Here is a 25,980-nt window from a genome sequence, read left to right as displayed (position 1 = left end):
AGGGTTGAAGCTTACTGGTTGGTTCTTTCATTCCTTTATTTTATTTTTTTCCACGTTCTGTTTATTCAGGTAAAGTACAACTGTACAGTTTTGTAGCTCTATTCACCAGTAATGTTTTGCACACTTAAAAATTTATCATGAGGTTGTGAGGACACGCAAGTGCACACACAACACTCCTGCTGCGTCCCCAACTACCATGTGCCAAGGAAAATATTTGCATGAGATGAATTAGACTATTTTTCTTTTTTTGTAGTCAATACCATCTTCACATGAAGGAATGAATGATAAAATCTGTGGCTATTTTATCTGGTTAATGAGCAGACATTGTCCTGAAAATGAGTGTGTGCTCCTTTGAGAAAATCAACTGACAATTGCTAACTGAGAGTAACTTCACCTTGACCAAAAATAAGTGCTCAGAAAAAAACAGAATCATGGAAAATTGTGTCCTACCACTAACTTGACAACTTCCAGTACTACTTTTACTTTTTGGGTTTGTGGTGAAAAATAAAATAAATTAAAAAAAAATTATCATGAGGCTATCTCTCATGTTAGATGTCACCACAGTAAAATAAAACACAAGAAAGATATGATAAAGAAGAATATACTTATAAAAACTCCACACTTTGATTGTAGTGGCGAATATATGGAAATAGATACACAGAAAAAGGCAATTAAAAACTGAGAATATGTAATATGCATAGAGATTATATTGCTGCATAAAATATACATGTGCATTGGCTGGCATGTGATTTACAGACAGTAGAGCTTAATATTCATTTGCTTTTTTGTTCAATGATATAATTTAATAATTGCATTAAATTTTGAAATTGTAAATGTGAAAAAATGTTTTCCATTCTAGCTGAGAACATTCAATAGTTCAGTTTAGTGATTATTTATTAAAGCCTATCAACTACTATTTATTATCATTATTATTAATTTGTTCTGACATTAAAGTAGCAACTGCTTCTAGTTTAATGAAGAACCTGGGTGAGTCACCAGATTATCAGAATGTGTAAATATCAGCCATAATAGGGAGAAGCAGAAAGGATCTTCATGTCCTGTGCCTGGATTCATCAAAGATGAGAAATAAATTTCTATATAAGAAAGTAAAGGGACATTCAGCAACTAACATACAAGCAGAAGAACCATAAGCTGCATTTGAAATTACAGTCTGCTCGACACAGACAGTAATCTGGCTGCACTGAATCTAAATGGCCTCATATTTGAAATGAAATTAAACCATTACAAAAAAAAAGGAAATAAAATATTGTAATAATGTGTTCATTTCCTCTTATTTCAGTTTCTTCCAGAAGCCAGTGGGTTTTGAGATACATCCATTGGTAAAATACACGACACGGACATGGCTTGGTGAGTCTGACATTTGAACATGGCAAATATTGCCCTTCGAAATCTGTAACAGAAAGTAAAAATCTAATTATCCTTCGGGGAATTGGAACTTTCTTTTTTTTTTTTTTAAAGTTTTTTTTATATATACAAGAGCTAAGGTGTGGGCCAGAGGTGGGGGGGGGGGCAGTGTGTGTGCGTAAGGATTCACCAGAGACAGAGAGGGGCACAGAACAAGTGGATCAACTGAAATACACTGCTGAGAGGAGCACTGGGGAGACAGGAGAGGTCTGCTGCACAGTGTGGGTTAGCTCTCTGGACAGGGATCAAACTCCTGCTGCGGTGGCTGCCGATAGGTTCATAGTGCTGAGACTTAACTCCTTGTGCCACCAGGGAGGCCCCAGAATTGGAACTTTTAAAGCACTTTTCAGATAAGGCTAAGATGCCACTACCACCAGTTGACATCTGCAAGTTAATATCTGCACCTCAGTTTAGCATCTGCCAAGGACCTTAATGATGTATGAAGTACATGGTACAGTAAAGGCCAGTTTTGTGCCCTACGTTATCAGCATTGAAGACATATAATACAAATCAATAATTATGTGTCTAAAATGATGCTTCTAATGTCAACTTCAATAATTGATTTATTTGAACAGGGGATTTTTTTTTAAATATTCATACCCACAGCAGTCTATTATATATAGGTCAGACCATGCAGTCTCTAATTCTATGTGACATTGTATTTAAAGAATTAAAAAATTCATAAATACTTTCTTTTTGAAGTCTTTAAGTTTCTTTGAGGCAGCGCTGGTTTAGATTTAGAAGTATAGGAACACATTTTTCAGGTTATGTCACTACCAAGACACCCACGGTGTTCCTCCTCTGTTACCTCTCCCACTGTCTCTGGCAGTCTCAGTTCTACAGTCAGATTTCTGGGGTTTGTTACATGTTTGGTTTCATCTGACCCTTTATTTCATTTTTCTAGATTCTGCATGTAAGTGCTACCATCTGATATTTGTCTTTCTCCTTAGGATTTCTGGTTAGGATTACTCCCTCCAGTGCCATCTAAGTTGTCACAAATGGCAATGGTTTTTTATTTTTATTTTTTTAATAATGGAGTAGTAGTCCATTGTGTTCCATCAGGAAGACCACATCTTCCTGATCTACCCATCTGTCTTTGGGCACTGGGGTTGTGTCCATACTTAGCTATCATAAGGAGTCCTTCAGTGGACATAGTGCTTCATTCCTTCAAATCAGTGTTTTTAGAGTCTTCAGGTAGAAACCTAGGGGTGGCATTTCTGCATCATATGGCAGATAGATTTTTTTATGTTTTGAGAAACCTCCGTCCTGGGGACTAGAGCAGTCTGCAGTCCCACTAACTGTGTAAAAGAGTTCCCTTTTCTCCACATCGTTGGCAGCACTTGCTTTTTTTTTGGTCTTTTTGATATGGGCCATTCTCAGAGGTGTGAGATGGCATCTCTTTGTGGTTTTTGATTGTGTTTCCCTGATGGTAAGTGATGTTGAGCATTTTTTTTCATCTGCCTGTTGGCCATCTGTATGTCGTCTTTGGATAAATGACTGTTTAACTCTTCTACCCATCATTTGATTGGGTTCTTTGTTATCTTTCTGTTGAGTTGTGTGAGTTCTTTGTAGATCTTGGACATCAGCTCCTTGTCATATTTATGATGTGTAAATATTTTCTCTCATTCAGATGGGTGTGTTTTTGTTTTAGTTACTGTTCCTTTCTGGTGCCGAAGCTTTATGATTTGATATCATTCCCAATTGTTTATATTCTCTTTTGTTCTCTTGCTGTGAATCCACAAAGGCATTGCTAAAGCCCAGGTCATGGAGTGTTTTGCCTATTTTCTTTTTATGTGTTTTATGATTTTAGGTGTTAGGTCTTTAATCAATTTTGAAGTAATTTTTATGTATGGTGTTAGTGGTCTAGTTTCATTCTTTTGCATGTGACTGTCCATTTTTTCTAATACCATTTTTGGAAGAGACTTTTCCTTTTTACAATATATACTTTGCCATAGGTTACCTGTCCATATAGGTACGTGTTTATTTCTGGGCTGCCAATTGTATTGCATTGTCTGTGAGTCTGTTTTTGTTCCAATACCATACCGTTTTGATTATTATAGCAGAAATAGGTATTTCATGCATCTGTACTGAGCAAAAAGCTGATTGAAATTAAGGGGAACTTGCAAATGATTGACCTTACTAGAAGAACTACCAGTAGACTGAATTTGAAATGTGTTTTTTCTTCTGTGGTCTCTTTTGTCTTATCTTAAAAGTGTTTGTTTCTTTACATACCTGTAGCTAAAGCTGTTTTCTTCCATGTGCATAGATATATAAATTTAACAGAAGCAACATGGGCATTCTAGGGTCAAATTACTTGACCTCTGCTGAGATTTTTCTGGTCAAGTACCTAAGCACAGTGGATGGGTTCTTTCAGCATTCAGCAATAACTGGATATGAAATAGTTTAAGTTCCATTGAGGAGCAGGGGAAAAATCTTCACTGAGAGTCTTGACAAAGGGGCAAGGGGAGGGTTCTTTATTATCCTGGATTACTACTTGCTCCGTTGTATCAGCTCTGGAATTCTCTCTCTCATTTGAGTGATATAGATCTTCTTTCCAGTGAGCATGCAACCATGCACCACAGTAATAGCACACTTGCCTTTGGAAACCTGATTCCATGTATTTTGGGCAGGGTAACTGTGCAAACCAAACTGAGCCCACCAACAGCCTTCCAGGAGCATTCTTCCAGAGAGCCATCTGAAATGAAACACTCACCTTTGGGGGTGATTAACTTATACAACCTGGGTTTTGGGTGTCCATCATCATCTTGCTTCCATCTGGGAAGAGCCTGTCACAGAACTGGAGCGCTGGGCATTTGAAGGCCTGATGCATGAGTCAAGGAGCCCTTGCTGTAGTTTGAAATCACTGTCTGTCACTTACCCCCCAAAAAGTCTTAGAACATTATTCAGTGACTTTTTAACATTATTTCTTATCCTTTTTTTTTTTTTAAATTCAGGAGCATTTTAGACGTTACTTACTTTTTATTAGCAATCACATATATACAGGGGTTGTAGAATGTAGAGGATTTTGCAAACAGTGGAGCTGTGATGGCCACCGAGGGAGGAATCTTCTCTGGGTCACCCAAAGAAGCCCACAGGCACACGATGGAATAAGGGGACCATGCCACCAGAAACATGAGTATCATCATCCCAGACATCTGCAAAAGAAGCCAGTACTCACCAAACCAGTGTCTAAAGTCTCTAAGTACCTGGTGAGTCTAAAATAGCATGAAAAATCATCTAGATTGGAATTGGAATGAATTTATATCATTGCTGACATGAAGCGAAAACTGAACTTTTCCCTCATTGAACTCTGAGCGTTATCCCAAAGGTGGCTTTACTGAGAGCAGGTGAAGTGCACTCCTACCCACTTCCGTGACCCCTGGCTTTGCCTTCTTCCCCCACTGTCATTATCTGCCAGTCTAAGGAAATGACTCTCTACAAACCAAAATCCTACATTGAGCTAATTGAATTCCGTAACAGCCCCTTTGAGCTTGATACATCCTAAGTACAGTGCAGAGAGTTTGGTAAAGTAACTCCCCTCTCAGCTTCTTTAAATGAAAATTTATGATTTTTACAGTGGTCCCTCCTGATTGCCCAGTAAGATTATGGGAAAGAGGTTTAAGAAGGCAGACTCCCCACAGGAGTGAGAATCAGAGTAGGCAACAGTTTGTTTTTGTTTTTTGTTTTTGAATTAAAACTAGCTGAGGCTTCCTAGGTAGTAGAGCAGCTTCCTTACTGCAGTCTCTTGAATGTTAGTCACACACACACACACACACACACACACACCCGTCCCCCGACACAGGCTCCTGGGCAGGCATCCTAAAAGAAGAGCCAGCATAGAGAGCACAGGGGCCCTGAGGCTGCCAGGAGCATTGCCTCACAAAGCAGATAGGGTCAACCTAGACTGGTGTGTGTTTGAAAATACTGAGAGGACATCAGCACTTCTGGTGGAGAGTTCAGAGATGAATGACTGACAGTAAGTAATTAAAACTACAGAGAGAGGGATCAAAGGGAGAGAAATAAAGTGGGAGAGAGAGGAGGGAGGAACAAAGAGAAAGAGAGGAAGTGAATGTCTATGAACCACAAATAGTAGAACCCTGCAGAGAGCTGTGAGAGCAGAACTGTGATCCCAACAGCGTACAGTCAGCTCTTTACCTAACTGGAAGCTGTTAGCCTTTTGCTGACAAACTGACGCGAGAGAAGGGTTGAGGTACAAGACTAGGAAAGTTTGGGCTCTTATACAGGAAATGTATAATAGCAAGTGAAATTATCCAAAACAGGAGATAAGCACTTCATTAGAAATAGAGAGACAAAGCCCAGAAAAAAGAGAGCAAGAATCCGGGGTGGGGAAGAGAGACTGCAGGGACCAAGAGCTGTGTGTGTGTGTGTGTGTGTGTGTGTGTGTGTGTGTGAAAACTTGATTACAAGCACCTTATAAGGATTTTAACGCCTTACCTTTGTCACATCTACCTGATCCAGCCAGTCTCTGTCGAGGGACTCAGTGCCGGGATGAGTGGTGTGGCAGCCGATGGACCGGGCAACTTGCCAATAGCAGTAACACATCACAGTCAGGGGCACAATAAAATTGACCATAACAACTGTCATCGTGTAAGAAACAAAAGAGCTGAAAACAAGAGGAGGGAATCATGACTACGGGCATCGTCCTGCAGAGTGCAAGGATAAGGGGCTCCCTATCAGGAGTAAGACTACACCATCCAACAGTCATTACATTGTAAATAACCCAGAGTGCTGGAGAGGGGTGGTGAGAAAGGAACCCTGTTACAATGGTGGGGGGACTTGAACTGGTGCAGCCGTTGTGGAAAGCGGGAAAGTGATCTGGATTCACCTTAAAAAACTGGCAGTGGAAATACCCTATGTCCTCACAGCCCCACTCTTGGCATCTTATCCAAAGTATGTGAAACTATCAAATCAAAAAGCTGTGTGCTCTATAGTGTTTACTGGAGCACTATTTACAGTAGCTCAGACATGGAAACAACCTCAGTGCCCCCTGCTAGCAGGCTGGATCAGGAAGGTGTGGCACACCACACGGTAGAACACTCTTCAGCCAGAGAGAGGAAAAGCCACCATTTACAGCAAAATGGAAGGAGTTCAAGAGAATTATGTGTAGTAAAGCAAATCAGAGTGACACAAATAAATATTGGACATTTGCTGTGGGAAGTCAGCAAAGTAAAATACTTAAAAAAAACTAGGGGGTGTTACCAGTGAGAATGGCACATATTTAAAAAATTAGCAACAACAAATGTTGGCGAGGGTGTGGAGAAAAAGGAACTCTTCTGCACTGTTGGTGGGAGTGCAAACTGGTCCAACCACTATGGAGAGCTGTGTGGAGATTTCTGGACCTACTAAACATAGAGCTTCCATAGGATCCAGCAATTCCACTCCTAGGTCTTTACCCAAAGGACACAGAATCATCCATTCCAAAGAACACCTGCACCCCTATGTTGATAGCAGCACTATTTACAATAGCTAAGCTTTGGAAACAGCCCAAATGCCCAAAAATAGATGACTGGATCAAGAAGATGTGGTACATATATACCATGGAATATTACTCAGCATTCAAAAAAGATAAACACATGCAATTTGCAGCAACATGGATGGCGCTGGAAGGGATCATGCTCAGTGAAATAAGCCAAAAAGAAAAAGAAAAATACCGGATGGTCTCACTCATAGCAGGAATCTAGAAAACTTAAATAAGGGACCAGGAAAATGAATAACTATAAGAAAGTGAAAATCAAAATCAACAAAAAACTATGAACCAGAGACACTTTTTGGGGGGTCAGGGGCGGGAGGGGAGGGATTGGGGTCAGAATGGGGGGGCTGCAATTGTATGGGGAATATAAAAATAAAATTTATTATTTAAAAAAAATAAAAGATGAAGACAGAATAAATAAAGATGCTTGCTTACTAAAAAAAAAAAAAAAAAAAAAAACTAGGGGGTGTTAAACAGAGTGAGCGTCCGAGGTTAATGGGGGAGGGTCCAGGGGAGGTAGTGGGGGAAATAGCTCAGGAAGTTTGACTTTTAGCTCAGTAGACTAGGGGTTGGCAGGCTGTTGCCCGTGGACCAAACCTAGCCTGTCACCTATCTTTGCAAAATTTTATCAAAACTGTATTATTTTATAGACACTGTCATTTCATGCTGTCTAAGCTGCTTGCACAGGCAGAGTTGAACAGTCGTGACAGACAGACTGGCCTGTAAAGCCTAACATGTATTTTTCTTTTTTTTTTTTTCTTTTTTTTTTTAATAAATTTTATTGTTATATTCCCCATACAATTGCAGCCCCCCCATTCTGACCCCAATCCTTCCCCTCCCACCCCCGCCCCCCTAAAAGTGTCTCTGGTTCATAGTTTTTTGTTGATTTTGATTTTCACTTTCTTATAGTTATTCATTTTCCTGGTCCCTTATTTAAGTTTTCTAGATTCCTGCTATGAGTGAGACCATCCGGTATTTTTCTTTTTCTTTTTGGCTTATTTCGCTGAGCATGATCCCTTCCAGCGCCATCCATGTTGCTGCAAATTGCATGTGTTTATCTTTTTTGAATGCTGAGTAATATTCCATGGTATATATGTACCACATCTTCTTGATCCAGTCATCTATTTTTGGGCATTTGGGTTGTTTCCAAATGTATTTTTCTACCCTTTACAGAAAAATATTTTTTTTTAAGATTTATTTATTTATGCATACAAGAACTGGAGTACAGGCCAGAGGTGTGGGAGGTGAGCGGATTCACCAGAGACAGACTGGGGAACAGAACAGGCAGAGTGACTGAAACACACTGCTGAGGGGAGCAGCAGGTAAGACAGGAGAGTCTGTTGTGACATGTGGTTCAGTTTCCTGGCCAGGGTTTGTACTCATGCTGCAATGGCTATGGATAGCTTCATAGTGCTGCGTCTTAACCCCTTGTGCCCCAGGGAGGCTATACAGAAAAAGATTTAAATCGAGATCAACATTTAGAAGTTTTTAGCTTATTTTTCTGAGCAATCTTGATTTTCCTTTAATGAACTAAATTCTCCTTTTCTGGTAAATAGAGAGCAGCAGCACTGACGAGCAAGCAAATCCTTGCAGTGACTGTGCTTTTGCTGCGTAGCTCTCAGAGGGTGCTTTATCAGCAGATCATCTTGAAAGGATAGTAGAAGCTGGCTGGGGGTCGATTATAAAGTGTACGTGTGTCTCTTACGCGTCATTCCTCCGCCAGTTTACAGTACAGGTGGCCCCAGTAGGATCGGGGGCATAACTTGCCCAACCTGAAATAGGCATCAATGCCCAGAAGAGGCCATTGGTCCAGGCCCCCAGAATCATGCTGGTGTAAGTGTGGGTGGTCCTGCTGCTTCCTGTGAACAGAGAGATGAGTATTGGCATCATTTCCCAGCGATGACATTTCATAGCTTCACTCTGTTTTAACTGATTATTCACACTTGTTATCAAGTAGATTCCCTGCACAACATTTTCATTCATGTAAACCTATCTACATGACTTCACATTCTGGGGGGGGGGGGAAATGACAATTAAAACCGAAAATTGCATAATAAATGGGTCAGTCAGAGGAGAAGTAGGAGCATAAGAAATCACTGAAACTTGAACAGTGATTACTAGAGAAATAACACTCACTCTGCAAGCAATTGTATTCATATTTCACAGAGAATGTGGGTTGAGTAATATTGCGGGAAGACGTGGATTCGTTGAGAAAGCTGAGAAGTGTGCCATACCTGCGTCAGGACGGCAGATGGTCAGATATCGATCCACAGCCACAGCTGTGAGTAACCCAATACTTGCCATTCCAAAAAAGATATTCAATCCAGCATAAACCTGAAAATCAAAATAGGAGAAACGCCACCATCCTAAACAACCCACCAGGAAACGTTTACATTTTATCTCATTGCTAGAATATATTTTAAATGCATTGGATGTTTTTATTTTACAGACTTTAAAGTACCTCTTCTGTTGTCAAATTGTAACTGATGTACAGAAAGTGTTTTGGGATACCTCTCCCAAGAAGACCCATCTGGCCAACAGGCAGATGAAAAAAAGGCTCATCAGTTATCAGCAGGAATGCAAGTCAAAACCACTGTGAGCTGCAACCTCACACCTGTGAGAATGGCCCGCGCAGAAACTAGAAACAGCAAATGCTGGTGAGAGTGTGGAGAAAAAGGAACCTTCATCCACTGTTGGGAGTGTGGGCTGGTCCAGCCCCAATGCAAAACAGTAGGGACGGTTCTCAAAATACTAAAATTAGATCTATTATATGACCCAGGCAATTCCACTCTTAGGCACCTAACCAAAAAATGAGCCATGAAAGGAAATGACGTAATATAACTATATTACTTATACAAATTTAAGACTTTCAGACAGTATCTAGTTTGGGACGTAGTAAGATGGAAAGCCTCCACGGAGAGAAGAGAGAGAGGTTGGAGTCGTAGGCAGCGACATTCAACAGTCTGTAAAGTTCTGTATCCTTCATAAGAAAGATGACCCGACACACACATTGTAAAACATTTAAGGCTTATCAGACGGCTTGGTGCATACATGGGTGTTCATTATTCTCTGGTCTTCTCTTTTTATTTTCGGTAATTTTATAGCTTAAAATAGTACCGTTTAAAAAAAAAAAAGATGAAAAGTCATTGTCTACTACCCTAATGCAAATTAATATTAATTTATTTCCTCGTCATTAAAAATAATAGTAAGTATATATAATAGCAATTTTCCTGGAGGATTTTCCATAGGAAAAAATCATTGGCATGACAGCTAAACTGTCCTCTGTAGATAGTGTGATATAGTCACTAAATAGTTTATTGTTTCCAAATGAAAGAGCACGGTATTCTTGAATTTGCAAATTTTTATTTAAGCATATAAAATTTTACTTCTCTGCTTAAGTACTAATTGTTTTGTTAGTGTTTTTCCTTTGGGTGGGGAAAATTTTGAAGATCTAATGGTAGTGATTTCAGCTCTCTTATTCAAGAACATATTTCCCAGTCCCTCCTGAAGTTGTTTTCGATAGGAGCACCGTGTCCTACACAGTGTTACTTGATTGAAACCTTTGGGGTTTTTTTCAGACACTTACATCACATCTCTTTCATCTGCTTTATTTTGCATTTCATTTCATTAGCTCTGCAATACCTGACATCCCGTGTATCCAAATTTCCAACTTCCATGCAGATCTGAAGCAGCAGACATAGGGTAGCCAATGCTGCTGACCCCGATGTCTGTAACAGCCAGGTTAATGATGATCGCATTTGTGGGTGTCCGAAGTTCCTTGTACTTGACAAAAATGCCCAGAACTATTATGTTGCTGAGTATACTTAGCATACCTGAGAGCATACACAGAAAATAAAATCCACATGCTTTGTTTAATTCGGATATTTAAAAGTGGAATCCAAATTAAATATTTCAGCCTCTTTAAAAACATAGCAAAATGCATTTTAGTTCATTTGAAAAGTTCGTGCTGTTCTTAAAGGTAATTGCAATGTCTTCATTATCCTGTGAAACAGAAAGAGGGAACTTAAAGCCAAGGATCAGCCTGTTGGATCAGTGGCGCTGGGGCTGGTTTGAACACCAGCACTGCAGACCCTCCGTCCCTGAAGTCCCTCCCTTCCTCTCATTTTGCCACCCCTGCAGACTTTGAGAATATTTGTATGACCCCGCCCTCTTTGGGCAATTTCATTTCTTCCTCCTTCCTGGCGCCTGAGGGACTTCTTTCTCTACAGTCCTTTCTCAAGCCTCCACTAGCGTTCTTTCTTGACAGCAAATCTGTCGCTTCCCAGCCCTGGCCAGGTCCACATATCCTTCCCACTCAATGTATTGCCATTAAATTACACATTTATTCAGCGTCCACGTTTGTAAGGTTGTGTCCAGGTCTGAATTCTTCATGCAAGGCACGAACACGCACACACAGTAACGGTGCACATGGCAGGGTTTGGTTTTGCCTGGAGAGGAGGTCAAGCTGGCCTTCAGGACCATGGCAGCACCGGTGGACGAGCAGGGGTTTCCCCAGTCTAGGGAGTGGCTCTTCGCCTTGCAGTTTTATTAACTTGGTGTTGTGGGTGCTGTAGTACTGGCTGATGTCTTGGTCAGAATGCCAGCATATTAACTTAGAACGTGCAGTATTGTTTAACGTGCTGGATGTTCATAGTAGCCTGACTGTCATTCCCTCTATGCTGCAAGGGCTGCAGATGTTTCCCAGACAGGGCCCACACAGGCATTAAGGAGGGGGATGGGAGAGTGAATAGATTTCACCTAAGAGAGGTTTGTGCTGTTCTGGATTCCCAGTGACTAAGGGCAGTACAAACACCAGAACTGACAGGCTTGTTCACCAGCGTGAAGAGAACCCCTGGCCAGCACCCCCAGCAGTTATCACAGAGCCCTGTTGTCCAGAGCACTGTGTTTCCTTCCTCCATGTTGCTGGCAGAGTAAACTTGCTGTGGTGTAATGGCGCTAAGAGGGTTCTGCTCTGCTTTGAGCCTTCCGGCACACCCACTGCCCGAACCCGATGGACTAGCCTCTGCCTTTGTCTTTTTTCACCTTCTCAAAGTAAATTTCCACCCTTGTCACACGAGCCCTTCACTCTGGTTATTTATCAAACATATCAGTCTTGTTGTAAATCTCTCCTGCACAAAACACTGTTGCCATTCAGTGGCCCTGTCGCCTTTATGGCTCATGTGGTCCTTCATTACCTGGTCCAAGGCCGTCCCCTTCAGTCTACCCTCTCCTTTCATTTTACAATTCATCTATAAGGAATGCATTTCCGAGCCTTCATTTACCATGGCTCCTCACCTGCCAGCCTCAATTGGAAAAAGGGAGCGTGCTCAAGTAGGTGTGAGTTTGTAAGAATGAAATCTACAAGAAGTACTACATTCAAATTTAAATCTCAAAAAGGTCTTAGTAGGCTCTTGGTAAAGGTATCGAATAAAATAAATGCCTTGACTGAATCCTTTCCCCTCCTAGTTTTGGTTTTGATAAGAAGTTTCAGTGGGTTTTGTTAAGGGGGTGTGGGGCTGGGGAACTAGAGGACATAAGAACAGTGGATGTCTGAGCAAAAGCATTGAGAGGCTAATACACCCCCTTCAGCTCATCTGCCAGAACACAACAGCACCTTGTACAGCTCTAGAATCAGGAATGCCTGGGTTCAAATCCTGGTGTCACTACTTAGGCACGTGTGTCCAGCAAGTTATTTAAATTCTTTATCTCTATAATTGGGGAGGAAAAAACTTAAAAAAAAAATAGCTTGCTGAGGAGCTCTCCTGCCTCTTTTTCTTTCCCCGTTTCATAGTAAACATGTCCTTTTAAAATGTTAAAAAAAAAAAAAAAAGCTTACTGAGTTAGTGTTAGGATGAGTTTTCTACAGATATAATTTTACAACAGTGCTTGGTGTATATATATCAAGTATTCAAATAATAACACAGCAGCAGCACAGTAGCACAATTAGGATTACTGTTAAAGGGATAAGGACCAGAGAGAACATTTTCTTAACAGGTAGTTTTCTTTGCACGCTACTGTTGTAAACAGAAAAAAGGCTATTTTTTTTTGGTTTTGTCATCTACAAAAAACTGAAGCAAAACACTGTATTTTATTTTGTGATTGTACTAAGGAAATTGTCTCTTTAAGTGGCATGGGTTTCTGATTTGGTTGCAACAACAGAAAAAACCAATCAAAAAGAAAATGGAACTTGTCTAGCACTTATACAGAGATGTTCAAATAAAGTCACATGTCATTAAAATTTACAAAATTAAGGAAATCACAATTTCTAGCATTGAAGTAATACTCTAATTGTAATTAAGCCATTATAAAGAATAAATTAGGTACTGGAGAACTTGGTATACTTTTCAGCCCACTTTGAAATATGTTTGAAATTTTTCATAAGACATTCCAAAAAATAACAATCCCAGTATAACTCCTTCCTGAAAATAAAGTAGTAAGTGAAGTGATTGCTCAGTACAGAATTTATACAACTCCACCTATTCATACAAGATGATCAGAGACATTCTATGGTCATTTCCTCACTCAGTGTATTGCCACATATAAAATGTTATCTTTTTTTTCCAGTTTTATTGAGAAATAATGGAGTACATCACTGTAGTAAGTATATAGCATGATGGTTTAATTTACTTCTGTTGTGAAATGATAATAGTAGGTTCAGGTAATATCTGTCTATAGACACAGTAAAAAAAAGAAACAAGGGGAAAAAAGTTTCTCCTTGTGATGAGAACTCTCTTCCCTGGACTACTTCCCTGTCTGTCCTGTTCTTCCGTACCCGGCTAGTACTTTATTTTAAAACTGGAAATTAATACCTTTTCACCACCCTCCTCTCACACTCCAGTTCCCTCTTGCACCCCACCCCACTTTTATCCTAATCCAAAATTCCCATCAGTAAGTATGTATGTGTGACACCCACTGTATATGGCATTTAGGTGCATTTATGGGTCATTTAATTTTACTCTCCACATCAGTCGAAACAGGTAACCTATTCTTATCTCCATTAATAGATAAGAAAATGGAAGAACAAAAGATGAATTTGCTCACAGTTGCAAAAGCACAAAAACATACGGTCCAAAGCTCAAAAGTTTTGCAGTATAACATTCTGCGGTGACCTGAACGTTCGTACTCTTTCCTCAATAACAATACACTCTGTTTTTTTCTTTTTATGGCTTTAATTTTCTTTCCAGCACCTTTCAGTCACAGCTAGATGATAGTGGTCTACCACCAAGGATAAAGCTGCAAAAATTATGTATGAGTATAGTAAAGAATATAGAAATACATCTCTTGCAGTGGTGTACATTTTCCCCCTGTAGAAACTTATTTTGGTAACTTAATCACTGAATACCTGGATGATTCTTACAAATTTTTCATTTTATAGAAAACCTCTGCCCCACTGCACTGGTCTCACATTGCTTATCAAGACTCGTAATAATGTGTGACATTAACCACCACTGATAACTGTTCCATTCATCTTTCACTATACTCCCTTAGTGGATCTTTATGGCTGGAAAACAGAGCAAGTATTACCATCTTTGTCTGCCGCATGAGTACGGCCATTCAGAAAATGTAATGACTTGTCAAACTGGCCAGCAATATCTCTGAAAACCTCTTCTCTGCTTTTCCTCACCACCCGCAAGCCAGACAGCTCGTCATGGAGAAACTGAACAGCCATACCTGCCATTATCAAGTAAGTTGCAACAATATTGTGTTCCATTTGTGAAAACACCGAGCCATCTTCATTTTCAGAGTCTGAACAGTTGCCTGAATTATTCCTTAGCATTGTAGAAAAGAAGATACTGAGACAGCCTTCACAATAAACTTTCAGTTATTATGAAGGGTCTTAAGAACCACCGAGTTGAAGAATTTTCAGAACCAATCATTTCTAAGTAAAGACCTTAATGAAGGGCCTTTTCACAGAAGCTGTCACTTAACGAATTTAATTGACCTCGAGGAAAGAATTTTAATTCCCAGAACAAGGGAAAAGTGTATTAGCAAAATAAATAGAAATCAGCACCACACATTTTTACCAATGTGGGCATGTCTTTATAACTAAGAAGCTTAAAAGAGTGCACACACCCCACTTAATAACCAGACCCCAGAAACCTGGGCAGGAGGTGATTTATGCTGAAAATCAGCTCTGAAATTAAGAGGCAGCCTTAGTCTTCTAAAACTAGAATGAGGCTCTTGCTTTCTTTGACCCTTTACTTCTTCCATTTCAGTTCCTTTTGCCTTTTCCTTAATTTAAATAATGACAGATAAAGTAATGTCTCCCCATCCCTCCAAATCTTACCCCCCCCCCGACATAATATAGTTTGGTGAGAGCCTTTCTGCTTTTCTTTGCTTTTACAAACATATTCATAGAAGGGTTTGAGATTCCTCCCATTCTTTCTCCTTTTAAACAGAACCGGGGAGGTGTGAATATACAAGTGATTCTGCAGCTTCTCTCCCCATCACGATGCCAGGTCAGTAAATTCAAGTCTGCCTTTGCAGCTGTCTGTTTCACGGCAGGAGATAGCATGATGTACACCATAATCCACCTCCCTTGATTTACTCCCTGCTTTGATATGCCAAGTAGTTACCTGACGATAATAATCATAGCAGATCAGCAAAGTATTTGCTTTCAGTCACTCATCTTGTAGAGGGCAATTCGAAGGTTCTAGACTATCTTTATGATTGGAAAAGTGGTTACAGTCTAACATGACCATTTATTGTTAGAATAAGACATCCCTACCACCCCACCCCCTCTCATATTCCTTATGCCATACAGCATTATTAAAAATTATTTCTCCATAGTGAATTTAAGTAAAATTTGTGAAGTGCTAGGTGCACTACAATTAATGTGTAAGCACGTAGCAGAACCGCTAGGGGGCTCTATCGACCCACTCAATTTAATTTTATACATTTTTTTAAAATGGCATAGCAGAAAGGCATCCACAGTAACCCTTTTGCGTCCGCAGTCTCAGCTATATCTAACTGAAGTTGGAACTGTCCCAGATATTAGAGATACCAGCACTCAGATTCTTGTAAATGTAAAGTAATATTTCAGAGTGTTCACACTAGGAAAGTAAATTTTTTCAGTATTCCATTATCAAAATATTTTCAGAAGATCCTACAGCAATGAACATAATACTAAGAACGCTTTAAAAAAAAAGAGTTGTTGGGTTTTAAGTCTTTTAATTCAATATGCAGAATAAAACTGTAAATTTTATAAATCACACACTCCTGTAAGCATTTCTTCCCTCCAGACTGTCCCTAAATACCTTTGTGATCCTTTCCCCTTCCCACCCCCTTCCTAACTTCAGAAACCCCATAACAGTTTCTGCAAGTATTTGTTTTAAATCGTCTGCTTATGTGAATGTCATCTGTCCTTGTCTTCTTGACTTGCTTTACTGCAACAATTCCAGCCTCCTTCCATTTTGCTGTAAATGGCAATATTTTGCCTTTATTTATGGCTGAAGTTTCCTTGTGTGGGATGTACTACATCTTAATCCTGCCCTCTCCTATCAGTGGGCACACCCTAGCCATTAGAAGTAACGCAGTAGTAAACACAGCACACATGATTTTGGGGACTGATGGTCTCATGTTCTTCAGATAGATGCCTAACAGTCGGATTGCTGGGTCACATGGCATTTCCAATTTGCGGGGTTTTTTTTTTTTTTTAAGATTTATTTATTTATGCATACAAGAACTGGGGCACAGGCCAGAATTGTTGGGGGTGAGAGGATTCACCAGAGACAGAGTGGGGAGCAGAACAGGCAGATTGACAGAAGTACACTGCTGAGGGGAGCAGCGGGTGAGACAGGAGAGGTCTGCTGCGCCGTGTGGGTAGCTCCCTGACTGGGGATCATACCTGTGCTGCAGTGGCTGTGGATAGCTTCATAGGTTGTGTCTTAACCCCTTGCCCCGCCAGGGAGGCCCCGACCAATTTTGGTTTTTTAAGGGAAATCCAGACTGCTTTCCTTAACGGCAGCACGAGTTCATAGTCCACCAACATTGTAAGGGCTCCTCTTTCTCTCCATCCTCTCCAGCACTTGTTGGGGGTCTTTTGAATATGTTTTCACCTGCATCTCTTTTTAAAAATATTTATTTTTTAATGCATACGAGAGCGCTAGGGTATAGGCCAGAAGTGCTGGAGGGTGGGGGAAGGTGGGGGAGTGAGAGCACTCACCAGAGACAGAGTGGGGAGCAAAACAAGTAGAGCTACTGAAATACACTGCTGAAGGGAGCAGCAGGCAAGACAGGAGAGGTCTGCCTGGCCATGTGGGTCAGCTCCCTGACTGGGGATAGAACTCATGCTGCAGTGGCTGGCAATAGCTTCATAGTGCTGAGATTTAACCCCTTACACCAGTAGGGAGGCCCCTCACCTGCACCTCTTATTGAGTGAACATTTTTCCACACAGCTATTGATGTAAAATCAAAATATTTTGTTTGCTTTGGTTCAGTGTCTTACTTTTCTGAAATAGATTATATCTTCTTGTACCATCAAAATTTTTCTGGAATAATTATTTCTACTTATACAAATTGAAGAAAAATAATTCTAAAACAAAAGTCTTAAAGATGCAAGTATGGTACAAAGTACTTTTCCCCATTTCTTTCATGAGTGAACCAGAACAGCTTTACTGGGGTGAGGCTGAGAATATTAAGAAATAAAACTGTAAGCTTCTCATGCTTACATAGTTCACAAATCTTTAATGCCCTAAAATCAATCCTCTTTTTATAAGCTTTCCCAAATTTTCGGGCGTATCAGGAAATACTGCTTGTAGTCCACTAAGTTGTTTTAATTGCTGTGTTGCTAGTTAACATATCAAGAGTTCATCAAAATAGCTCTTATAATGGAATTCAACAGTACTTGCCGCACTACCAAATTAACATTAGGCTCCCTAAACATGAACTTGATTCAAAACTAAGTACCCCCAAAGGGAGCCCAGAAAAAATTTCAGGTTAAAAACAACAAACAAACAGACATGGAGAATGTGGATTTAAAAGTTCAAAGATGGCCAGCAAGTAACCAAAAGACCACACTTCAGGTAGAAGGTGAAATCTCCACATGTCTACTGACTGATCGATTACTTCCTTCACAACAATTCTGACTTTTTTTTAATGTTAAGAAAGTGTAGGGGAATTGCGCTATGTTTTATCCTTGGGATAATGCCCTTACCCCATCTCTTTTACAGAGTAAAAATCCCAACCCTCTCACTGAGGTGTTCCACCCCAGGATTTAAAATCAAAGAGCCTCCCTTCCCACTTTGTAAAATCACAACAGTTCCTTCTGTGAGAAAGTGATTGTCAACATAAAGGGTGCTGATGTTCTTACAGGAGGCACTCTGAAAGGCGGTGCTGATTTATAAAGAATGTCAAAGAAGTGCTCCAACAGCCTATTTTCTGAAGATGAGTTACATGTGTCAACAAACCAGCTTTTCTGTCTGCAATCCACTGCGTTTAAACTTGTTGTTTCTGATTTATTAATAAGCACAGCTCTAAATAGGAATAAACATTTTATTTTAAAAATTCAAATATGCTTCAAATGAAAACTGTCCATTTATTATTAAACACCCAGAGCTCCCGAATGTATAAAATACTAAAATACTTGTTCATGTTCTTTTAGAGCAAAATCGCCTATCCCGTTGCATTCACTCTGCATGACACTGGTATTTTAGTCCCACTGTCATAAAGTGACCACTCTTCAAGGCTTGCTCAAGAAACAAGTTTCCAATCCATGGAAGTAGATCATGCAGGTAAACGCAGACGTCAACTAGAGAGGTTTCTCCGTCATTACATTTAATGTCCTCTCCCTGATCAAGAGAGAATGAAAATATTAAGGATGTACAGAAAAACGAAATTTTCGTGCATTATTACCCAAATCTCAAGTTCTAAATAATGGTCAGCAAACAAACCTACTTTACAGAATTTAAACTGTCATTCATATACAATTTTATATTTTTCATGTTAACTGAATTAGAAGTAGGTAGAAAAATTTAAAGGTAAAAGGAAGAGTAGTATAAAAAGAACCTATAAACTAGGCCAAAGCAAAGATTACCATAGATATGCCTGCTGGCAAACAAAATTAAATTTTAAAAATTTAGTAGATGAAACCAATTCTAGGAAATCAGACACTGGTTTTGTTTTTGCTCACCTCTGAAACCACCACCTCCTCTTCCTCCTCTGAAGCCTCCACCTCCTCTTCCACCTCTAAAACCACCTAAAAATGAAGGAAACATTCACTAAATAACTGTAGCCTAACATATTGATAAGCCTACATATATCACTATGATTCCTTCAATTCTAAAGACTATAAACATATTCTTGCAGTAGATCCGCCTGTTCTGCTCCCCACTGTCTTTGGTGAATTCTCACCCCCAGCCCCTCACCTCTGGCCTACACCCCAGTTCTTATATGCATAAATAAATAAAAATAAATCTTTACCAAAAAAAAAAAGAAAGAAAGATATATGCCCAAATCTCTTTACGAGAGAATCTCCAAGCAGCCTAGACCCAGTCACAGTAGAGTGAGCACTTTGACTCTGTCCTCATCTTGTGACCCATCAAACCCGATCTAAGCACCCTGGATGCTGCACCCCACTTCAGTCCAACTCTGCTTATCTCTAGCTGTCTATGATGATGAATGTATTTATTCTCCAACTATTTGGAGGAAAACGGACCAAAACGCTGAGATCAAAGCAATGAATTTATTGGTAATAGTCTTTGACATGACATCAGAGATGGGGATTTTATTTCTGGGGTGCCAACTGTTTGATTTGGGCAAATTAATTTTTGTAAGCTCCCCTTCCTCATCCTCAAAGATTTGCTGAGTATTAAAGGCATGTGCATGGATATTAAAAGCATATGTCATCAGCACTCAATAGACAGTGACATTAACTAAAAAAACAAAATTCAGTATAATTTTATAAAATGTGTAACAAAACATTAAGAGGAAATCTCAAAATTATCCCATATTAATTTTCTTTCTAAACGTTATTGAAATGAAGCACTGTCACTCTGGAAATGTGCCAAAATTTACAAAGAGCTTAACTAAAAAGAGATAAACATAGGGAGGTTTGCCTGTGTTAAACTGTACTGTGTGAACTGGCTGCCACTTTGGGATCTCATTAGGTCTTCCTCACAAGTAACTCACCGCCTCGCCCGCCTCTGGCACCACCTCCTCTTCCGCCACCGCCTCTTCCTCCTCCTCCTCGACCTCCCCTGCCACCACCTCTTGGGGGTCCCTTCTCGCCTGGAGGTCGAGGTAGAAACCTCTGCAGCGGCAGCAGCTTATACGGGTCTATATAAAACTGGAGAGAAACAATTAGCTGGATGACTTGGGGGACAGTATAGTGTAATCACTAAGAATACACATTGCACACAAACCCGCCTGCATTCAAATCTCAGCTCTACGACACACTACTGTTTAGTCCTGGACAAGGACTTAAGTTCTTAGTGTCTTCATTTTTTGATTGTGAATGAAAAAATGAAGTACTACCTCAGAGTCCTTGTGAGGATCAAGAGTTATATATAGAAAACTTAAAACTGGCAGACAATAAGCGTTACCTACATATAAAAACCAACTTGATTTCTCTTTAGAAATACATGCCTTCCAAAATTAACTACATTTTCATTTAGAAAAATTTTCATTACATTTAGAAAAAACGATTAAGCTTGTGGGAAAACTTACATCAAAACAAAGCACTGAAATGCTAGCTATTTTAAGACCTTAATAAAGCATCAAATCAGTAACTTTACTTAACATGAAAAGTATGAACAGTATGCAGAAACTAAACCCACTCAATACTGTGTTTAAGGAGGGCATTTATCATGACAATGAAATATGAAGGGGTATTTTACAATATTACACAAAACATAGGGTGGCTTCAAAACTATAAGGTATTTTTCACTAATAGGAATTTCTAATCTCTTTTTAGATACTATCTTATCACTTCCCTTCACAGCCCATCCTCTAAAAATTCTCTTAAGTCAGTGCTGTCCAATATGGCCAACACCAGCCCAGTGGTTTGGGTTTAAATTAATTAACAATGAGAAACTCAGCTGCTGGGTCACAAAAGCCGTATTTCAAGTGCTCAACAGCACCTTTGGCTACAGCACTGGGCCGGAAAATCCACCATTACACAAAGTTTGAGTAGACAGCACTGATCCAGACTATTGCAATCACCTCGCTAGAGAAGGAGGACTTGAGCCTAAACACTAGATTTGGAAATGGGGAAAAGTAGAACAGACCAACTCAACATCTGTGAAAAAGGAATAAATCCTCACATCAATGCTGTGAGGAAAGCAGGCGTCCAGATCTAAACTTTAGTGGCTCTGACAGACCTTATAAGGTCACCACAGGAGGAGCCCGGCTGTTGGGCCCAGCAGTGCAGATGCCCAGTAGGTACTTGCCAGGTTCCATAGCCTGCACATGGCCTTGCCCCATCTCGTGCTGTTCCAGTTGGGCTCTGGGCCCACCATTCCAGGGTGCCAGCTCTGCTGACCCCCACACAGCAGCACCTGTCTGTAGAGCACCCCCTCTCGGGAGGCCGTTCTCTTGATGGTTGTGGTACCACTTCTGAGACTCCTGGTATGCTGCCTCCATCCCTGCCAGCTACATCCCAGGCTCCACAAGACACTAAACTTAGGCGCTGTCCTAGACTACCTACAACATGACAGCTTCCCACTTTCTCATCTAGGCTCTTCGAGCATCTAACCATGTGACTATCGCACAAGGCTTCAACATGTGTATACTCATTAACTTCTGCCAGTACCTTTCTCCAGTGCTGCCCTTTTTGGTAGATGCTGACACCAGACATCTGGAAGATGGTGATAGTTCTCACTTCACTTCAATAGCTAATCAGTTACGAAGACCTATCAATTCCTTTCTTCTATCTTTCCTAAGTCCACCACTCTCCACCATTTCCAGTGCTACCAGCTAATCCAGAGTGTGTCTCCCAGGAGTAACGCAATAGCCTGTGGCAGGCCCAGCAGATGCAGTACTCACTCCATTCCTGATGCTCTTTTTCTTTTTCCAACCCATTTTTCCAACTTTTGTTTTCGAAAGTATAAATTTAATTGTATTTAACAGCAAAAATAAAACTAAGGTCTAAACTCACTCCCAGGACTCTGTGATCTGAAATAACCAGGCCCTCCCTACCTCTTTAGTCTTAATACACAACTTCCCCCACTCCTCCCAGCTGTTCTAGCCAGGCTGTCCATCTGGGTTTTCTGAGGCCTGCCTCCATGGCTCACAAAGGTGCAGTTTCCTCTACTTGTAAGAAAGAAAGAAATACTTTCTGAAAGCCTTTATTGTGTAAATTACACATAGAGGTCAGTAAATTTGAAGCCTGAAGTATAGAACATGCATTTAAGAACTTTCACTAGTGACATCAAGGGGCGAGAACAGCCCAAGTGCCCCCTACATAGGACTGTCCTCAGGTAGGTAGGTCATTCACTTAAAACCAAGGATCCCAGGTATAAGCACAACTCACCTTCTGTAGTTTTTTAAAGGAAGACGCCTTCATGTTTTCTGATAACTTAACTGAAAAATACTATTAATTTTATTAAGGAATAAACAACTAAGATCAAAAAAGGTATCAAACCTCCTGCATTCATGTATAAAATTTTAAAACAAGGAAATATTTAGGAAAAGTTTCCAAGTGGAAATGAAGTTTCAGTTTTTGTCTTTCATACTTCCAATTCCACCTTCGTAGCCCAGTGACATCATCATATCCAGTGGCGCTAACACCTCAATCCTACAGTGCTTACCTAAATAGCAGTCATCTCGAAAAGCTTTCAAAAGAGAAGCTTCCTTTATAGGACTTATATTCAACACACATGGAAATACATTTTCTCATAATTCTCCTTATAGTTCAATTTTAGCAAAAGTGGGCCTCCCCGGTGGCGCAGCGGTTGAGCGCTGGGTTGCGAAGCTGCCCGCGGCCTCTGCAGCACCGGTTCAATCCCCGGCTGCTCCCCGGCCACCGGAGGAGGGTCCCACATGGCGCGCAGACCTCTCCTGCCGCCCGCTGCTTCCCTCAGCAGTGTACTTCGGTCCTTCTGCCTGCTCTGCTCCCCGCTCTGGCTCTGGTGAATTCTCTCACCCTCCCGTGCTTCTGACTGTACCCAGTGCATGTATAACAAACAAACAAAACAAAACAAATAAATAAATAAATAAAACATGCCTCTATTAAAAAAAAAATTAAAAAAATCAATTTTAGCAAAAGTGTCCAATTTCATGAAGCAACAGGCTTAAGCAATACTTAGCCTCAGAAAAAGCGGATACCTTTGAATGAGATCACTAGGTCCCTTTCCAACTGAAAAGGATACAAAATCTCTAAGTTGTCCAAAGATTTCATCCACTTTTCCAATTTGCTCTTTGTTTTCTAAATAAACTGGAGCGTTGAAATAAGGCACCTTATTTTCTTCTGTGGTACATTTACAAACTATATCGTCTTCACAGGGATGCATGAACTCTCCTAATACTGAAACAGGAGAAAAAAATACTAGAATACAGCTTCAAATGATATTGACCAATCCCATCTGACAGCTTTCTTCTGTGCTGCTTGAGATTTCACATCGGTTCTCCTGAGGCAGGACAGCCTTGCTGGCTTGGTGTACCAGCCCAGATACCCGCCATGTGACGCAGGTAAGGTTCTCACCTCCCCTCTGACTTAGGACCCTCATCTTTAACATAGAGCTAGTAACTGTACTGACACCTCACTTAAAGCATTGAGGATTAAGTGCAATCATCAACGTAAAGTGCTTCGGAAAAGTGCCTAGTAAAATGAGACCACTCAAAATGATTTTATTATAATAACCATTGTTTGGCTCTTCTTCCTTCTTCTCAACTGCTAAATGTAAAGCAAGTCTTTGTTGTTCTGCTTTGCTTTCTCCCCCTTTGTAACTTACCCGCTGCCATCTCCTCACCAATGACTGCTCAATCTTTTCAGTAAGTCTAGAATCTCAAAATATCTTTGTGTCATCTTGTTTCTGCAAAACCAACTTTCCATCCCCATCACCCAAGCTCAAAAATCTATTCCCAGTATTGAAGAAATTCTTTTTTTCCCCCCTTGGCAAGTACTCTTTTCCTATCATTTCCACCACGTTCTTAATGCCTCCTGTGTGGACTGCTGCAGTGGCTTGTGGGCTAGAACCTCGGACCCCGCCACTGCCCCTTTGCCTGCCCTCCTGCGTCTGATCCAACTCTGTCCTGTCACATCCCCGTCTCCCGTTCCATGACCCCCATCCTCCCTCACTGCCAAGCGCTCCAAAACTATTCTCGGTAGGTCTTTTCTTCCTTGACACCCCCTTTACTCTCCCTTACAAGCTACCCCTCCCAGCTCTCTTACTTGTAAGTAGCAACTAAAAGCATGGGCTTTGGAGGCAGAAAACTTGGTTTTGCATCTCAAACTTAAAATGAGCACTTACGACAGGCAGTGCCTAGCAAATCCAACAACTCAGTCCTGATCTGTGAGATGGGGACAACGGGGATTGCAAGTAGTACCACCTATTTAATGCATTCCTTTTCTGTCCAAGTTCAGTTTCCTCTCTGTGATACAGTCTAAGTGTCCTTGAGTTTTCTGGATTTCCCCACTCCACGCTACAGCCGGGCTGTGAGTTCACGGCATCTCCCACAGAGTTGCCCCCGCAGCGGCCAGCGAGACCGGAGCCCGCCCTCAGAGCAACACAGACCCGCAGCGCCGCTCCCCGGCCCCCAGCAGCCTAGGACTGAGGTCGACATACAAACCACACGTTCCGGAGGCCCCAGGTCTTGGCCTTTGTTGAAGCCCCCGCGGCCGCCGCCTCGCCCGAACCCCCCTCGGCCGCCGCCGCCTCGGAAGCTGCCGCCGCCGCCTCGGAAGTGGTTGTTGCTGCCGCCGCGACCGTAGCCGCCGCCTCCAGCCCCTCGATTAAAGCCTCCTCGCCCGCCGCCGCGGAAAGACATGCTGGCGTCCGCCTGGGGGGAGAGGACAGCGGCGCGCCGCGGGGTCACCGCGGGCCGGGGGGACACGCCGCGCAGGGGCGCCCCCGGAGGGCTGTCGCCGCCCGGCGCCCGTCACCCCGCCCGCGGCCAGACCCGCCCGCCGCCCGCGCGGCCGGACTCCGCTGCCGCGGCCACTCACCGGCGCCACGTGCGCCTCGGGCCGCGCCGCGCACACCCCCCGGCCGCCGCTTCCGCCTCGCGCGGGCCTCCTCGGCCACCGTAGCGGCGCGGGCGGCGCGGCCTGTGGGCTCGGGAGTCCCCTGCCCTGCTGGCCGGGACCGGCAGGCCCCGCCGCCCCGTCCGCTCCCCAGAACCCCCGCGGCGCCGGAGGAGTAGCCGGAACGCCTGGCTCAGCTACGACTTTCTCGACGGCCCGGCTGCGTGCCTTCCGGCGGCGGGAGATGACGCGCAATGGCGGCGCCCTTGCGTCACGACGCTGCCGCCGCGTTGTTGCCGGTAGCGTTGGCTGGCGCTGCGGCCCGTCGGGCGGGGCGGGGCGGGGCGGGGCGGGGCGGGGCGGGGCGACCGGGCTCTCAGGCCGCGAGCTGCCCTCCCCGCTCACCTCAGGGTCCCGCCGGGGCTGCTTTCCTCCGGAGCGTGCGCCCCACGCGGGATTGTGGGGTGAGCGGTGGGTCCCGCCTGTCCTGTGGTTCCACTAAGGGAAGAAAAAGTGCGGTTTTGTGCTTTTAAAGAAACTTACCTGATGAGCTCATCGGCAGCCAGGCCGTGCTTGCACAGCTGGGCTGTGCCCGGAATCCATGAGACCCCCCGCCGTAGACTCGATGGCTTGTCCTTGCTGCTGGTGAATGTGCTTAGACCCCCAAGTAATACACGTACCCCAGGATAACATACAGCCGTCCGATGCCTGGGTAGGAATATACGGCTTTTGTACTAGATAGTGTATTCTTTTGTCAAAAACGTTCTGCCTACCCTACACCGTCTAACTACGAGGCCCTTTAAGCTCTAGATAATCTGATGATAGCCTCCACTGAAATGTCTTTCCCCCAAAATGGTAGTGACCTATTGAATTTGGTTGGGCTCCTTTATACCTGAATCTTCTCACACTTTATCTTGGTGTTTACCACAGAAGCCGCCTCAGT

The 25,980-nt window shown here is 42.1% G+C and overlaps 2 protein-coding genes across 2 annotated transcripts; both read right to left on the bottom strand.

Moving 5' to 3' along the window:
- Window positions 1–1,296: 1,296 nt before the first annotated feature.
- Window positions 1,297–14,716, bottom strand: RRH (retinal pigment epithelium-derived rhodopsin homolog; the record flags this gene model as incomplete). The annotated part of the gene is made up of 7 exons (XM_084251870.1): window positions 14,588–14,716; window positions 10,559–10,749; window positions 9,151–9,250; window positions 8,622–8,775; window positions 5,881–6,049; window positions 4,402–4,580; window positions 1,297–1,411 (listed from the first exon to the last, which is right to left on the bottom strand). Exons 1-7 carry the CDS (start codon window positions 14,691–14,693, stop codon window positions 1,297–1,299), a joined length of 1,014 nt encoding a protein of 337 aa, XP_084107996.1. The 5' UTR covers window positions 14,694–14,716.
- A 4,295-nt stretch (window positions 14,717–19,011) lies between these two features.
- GAR1 (GAR1 ribonucleoprotein) lies at window positions 19,012–24,841 on the bottom strand (the record flags this gene model as incomplete). Its single annotated transcript, XM_084251992.1, has 5 exons — window positions 19,012–19,112; window positions 20,045–20,201; window positions 22,386–22,445; window positions 23,224–23,378; window positions 24,640–24,841. The coding sequence occupies 5 exons, from the start codon at window positions 24,839–24,841 to the stop codon at window positions 19,012–19,014; spliced, it is 675 nt and encodes a 224-aa protein (XP_084108118.1).
- Window positions 24,842–25,980: the final 1,139 nt, after the last annotated feature.

Source organism: Talpa europaea, assembly GCF_964194135.1.
Source record: "Talpa europaea genome assembly, chromosome: 13".
Classification (NCBI taxonomy): domain Eukaryota; kingdom Metazoa; phylum Chordata; class Mammalia; order Eulipotyphla; family Talpidae; genus Talpa; species Talpa europaea.
This window is presented reverse-complemented; position numbering and strand designations above follow the sequence as displayed.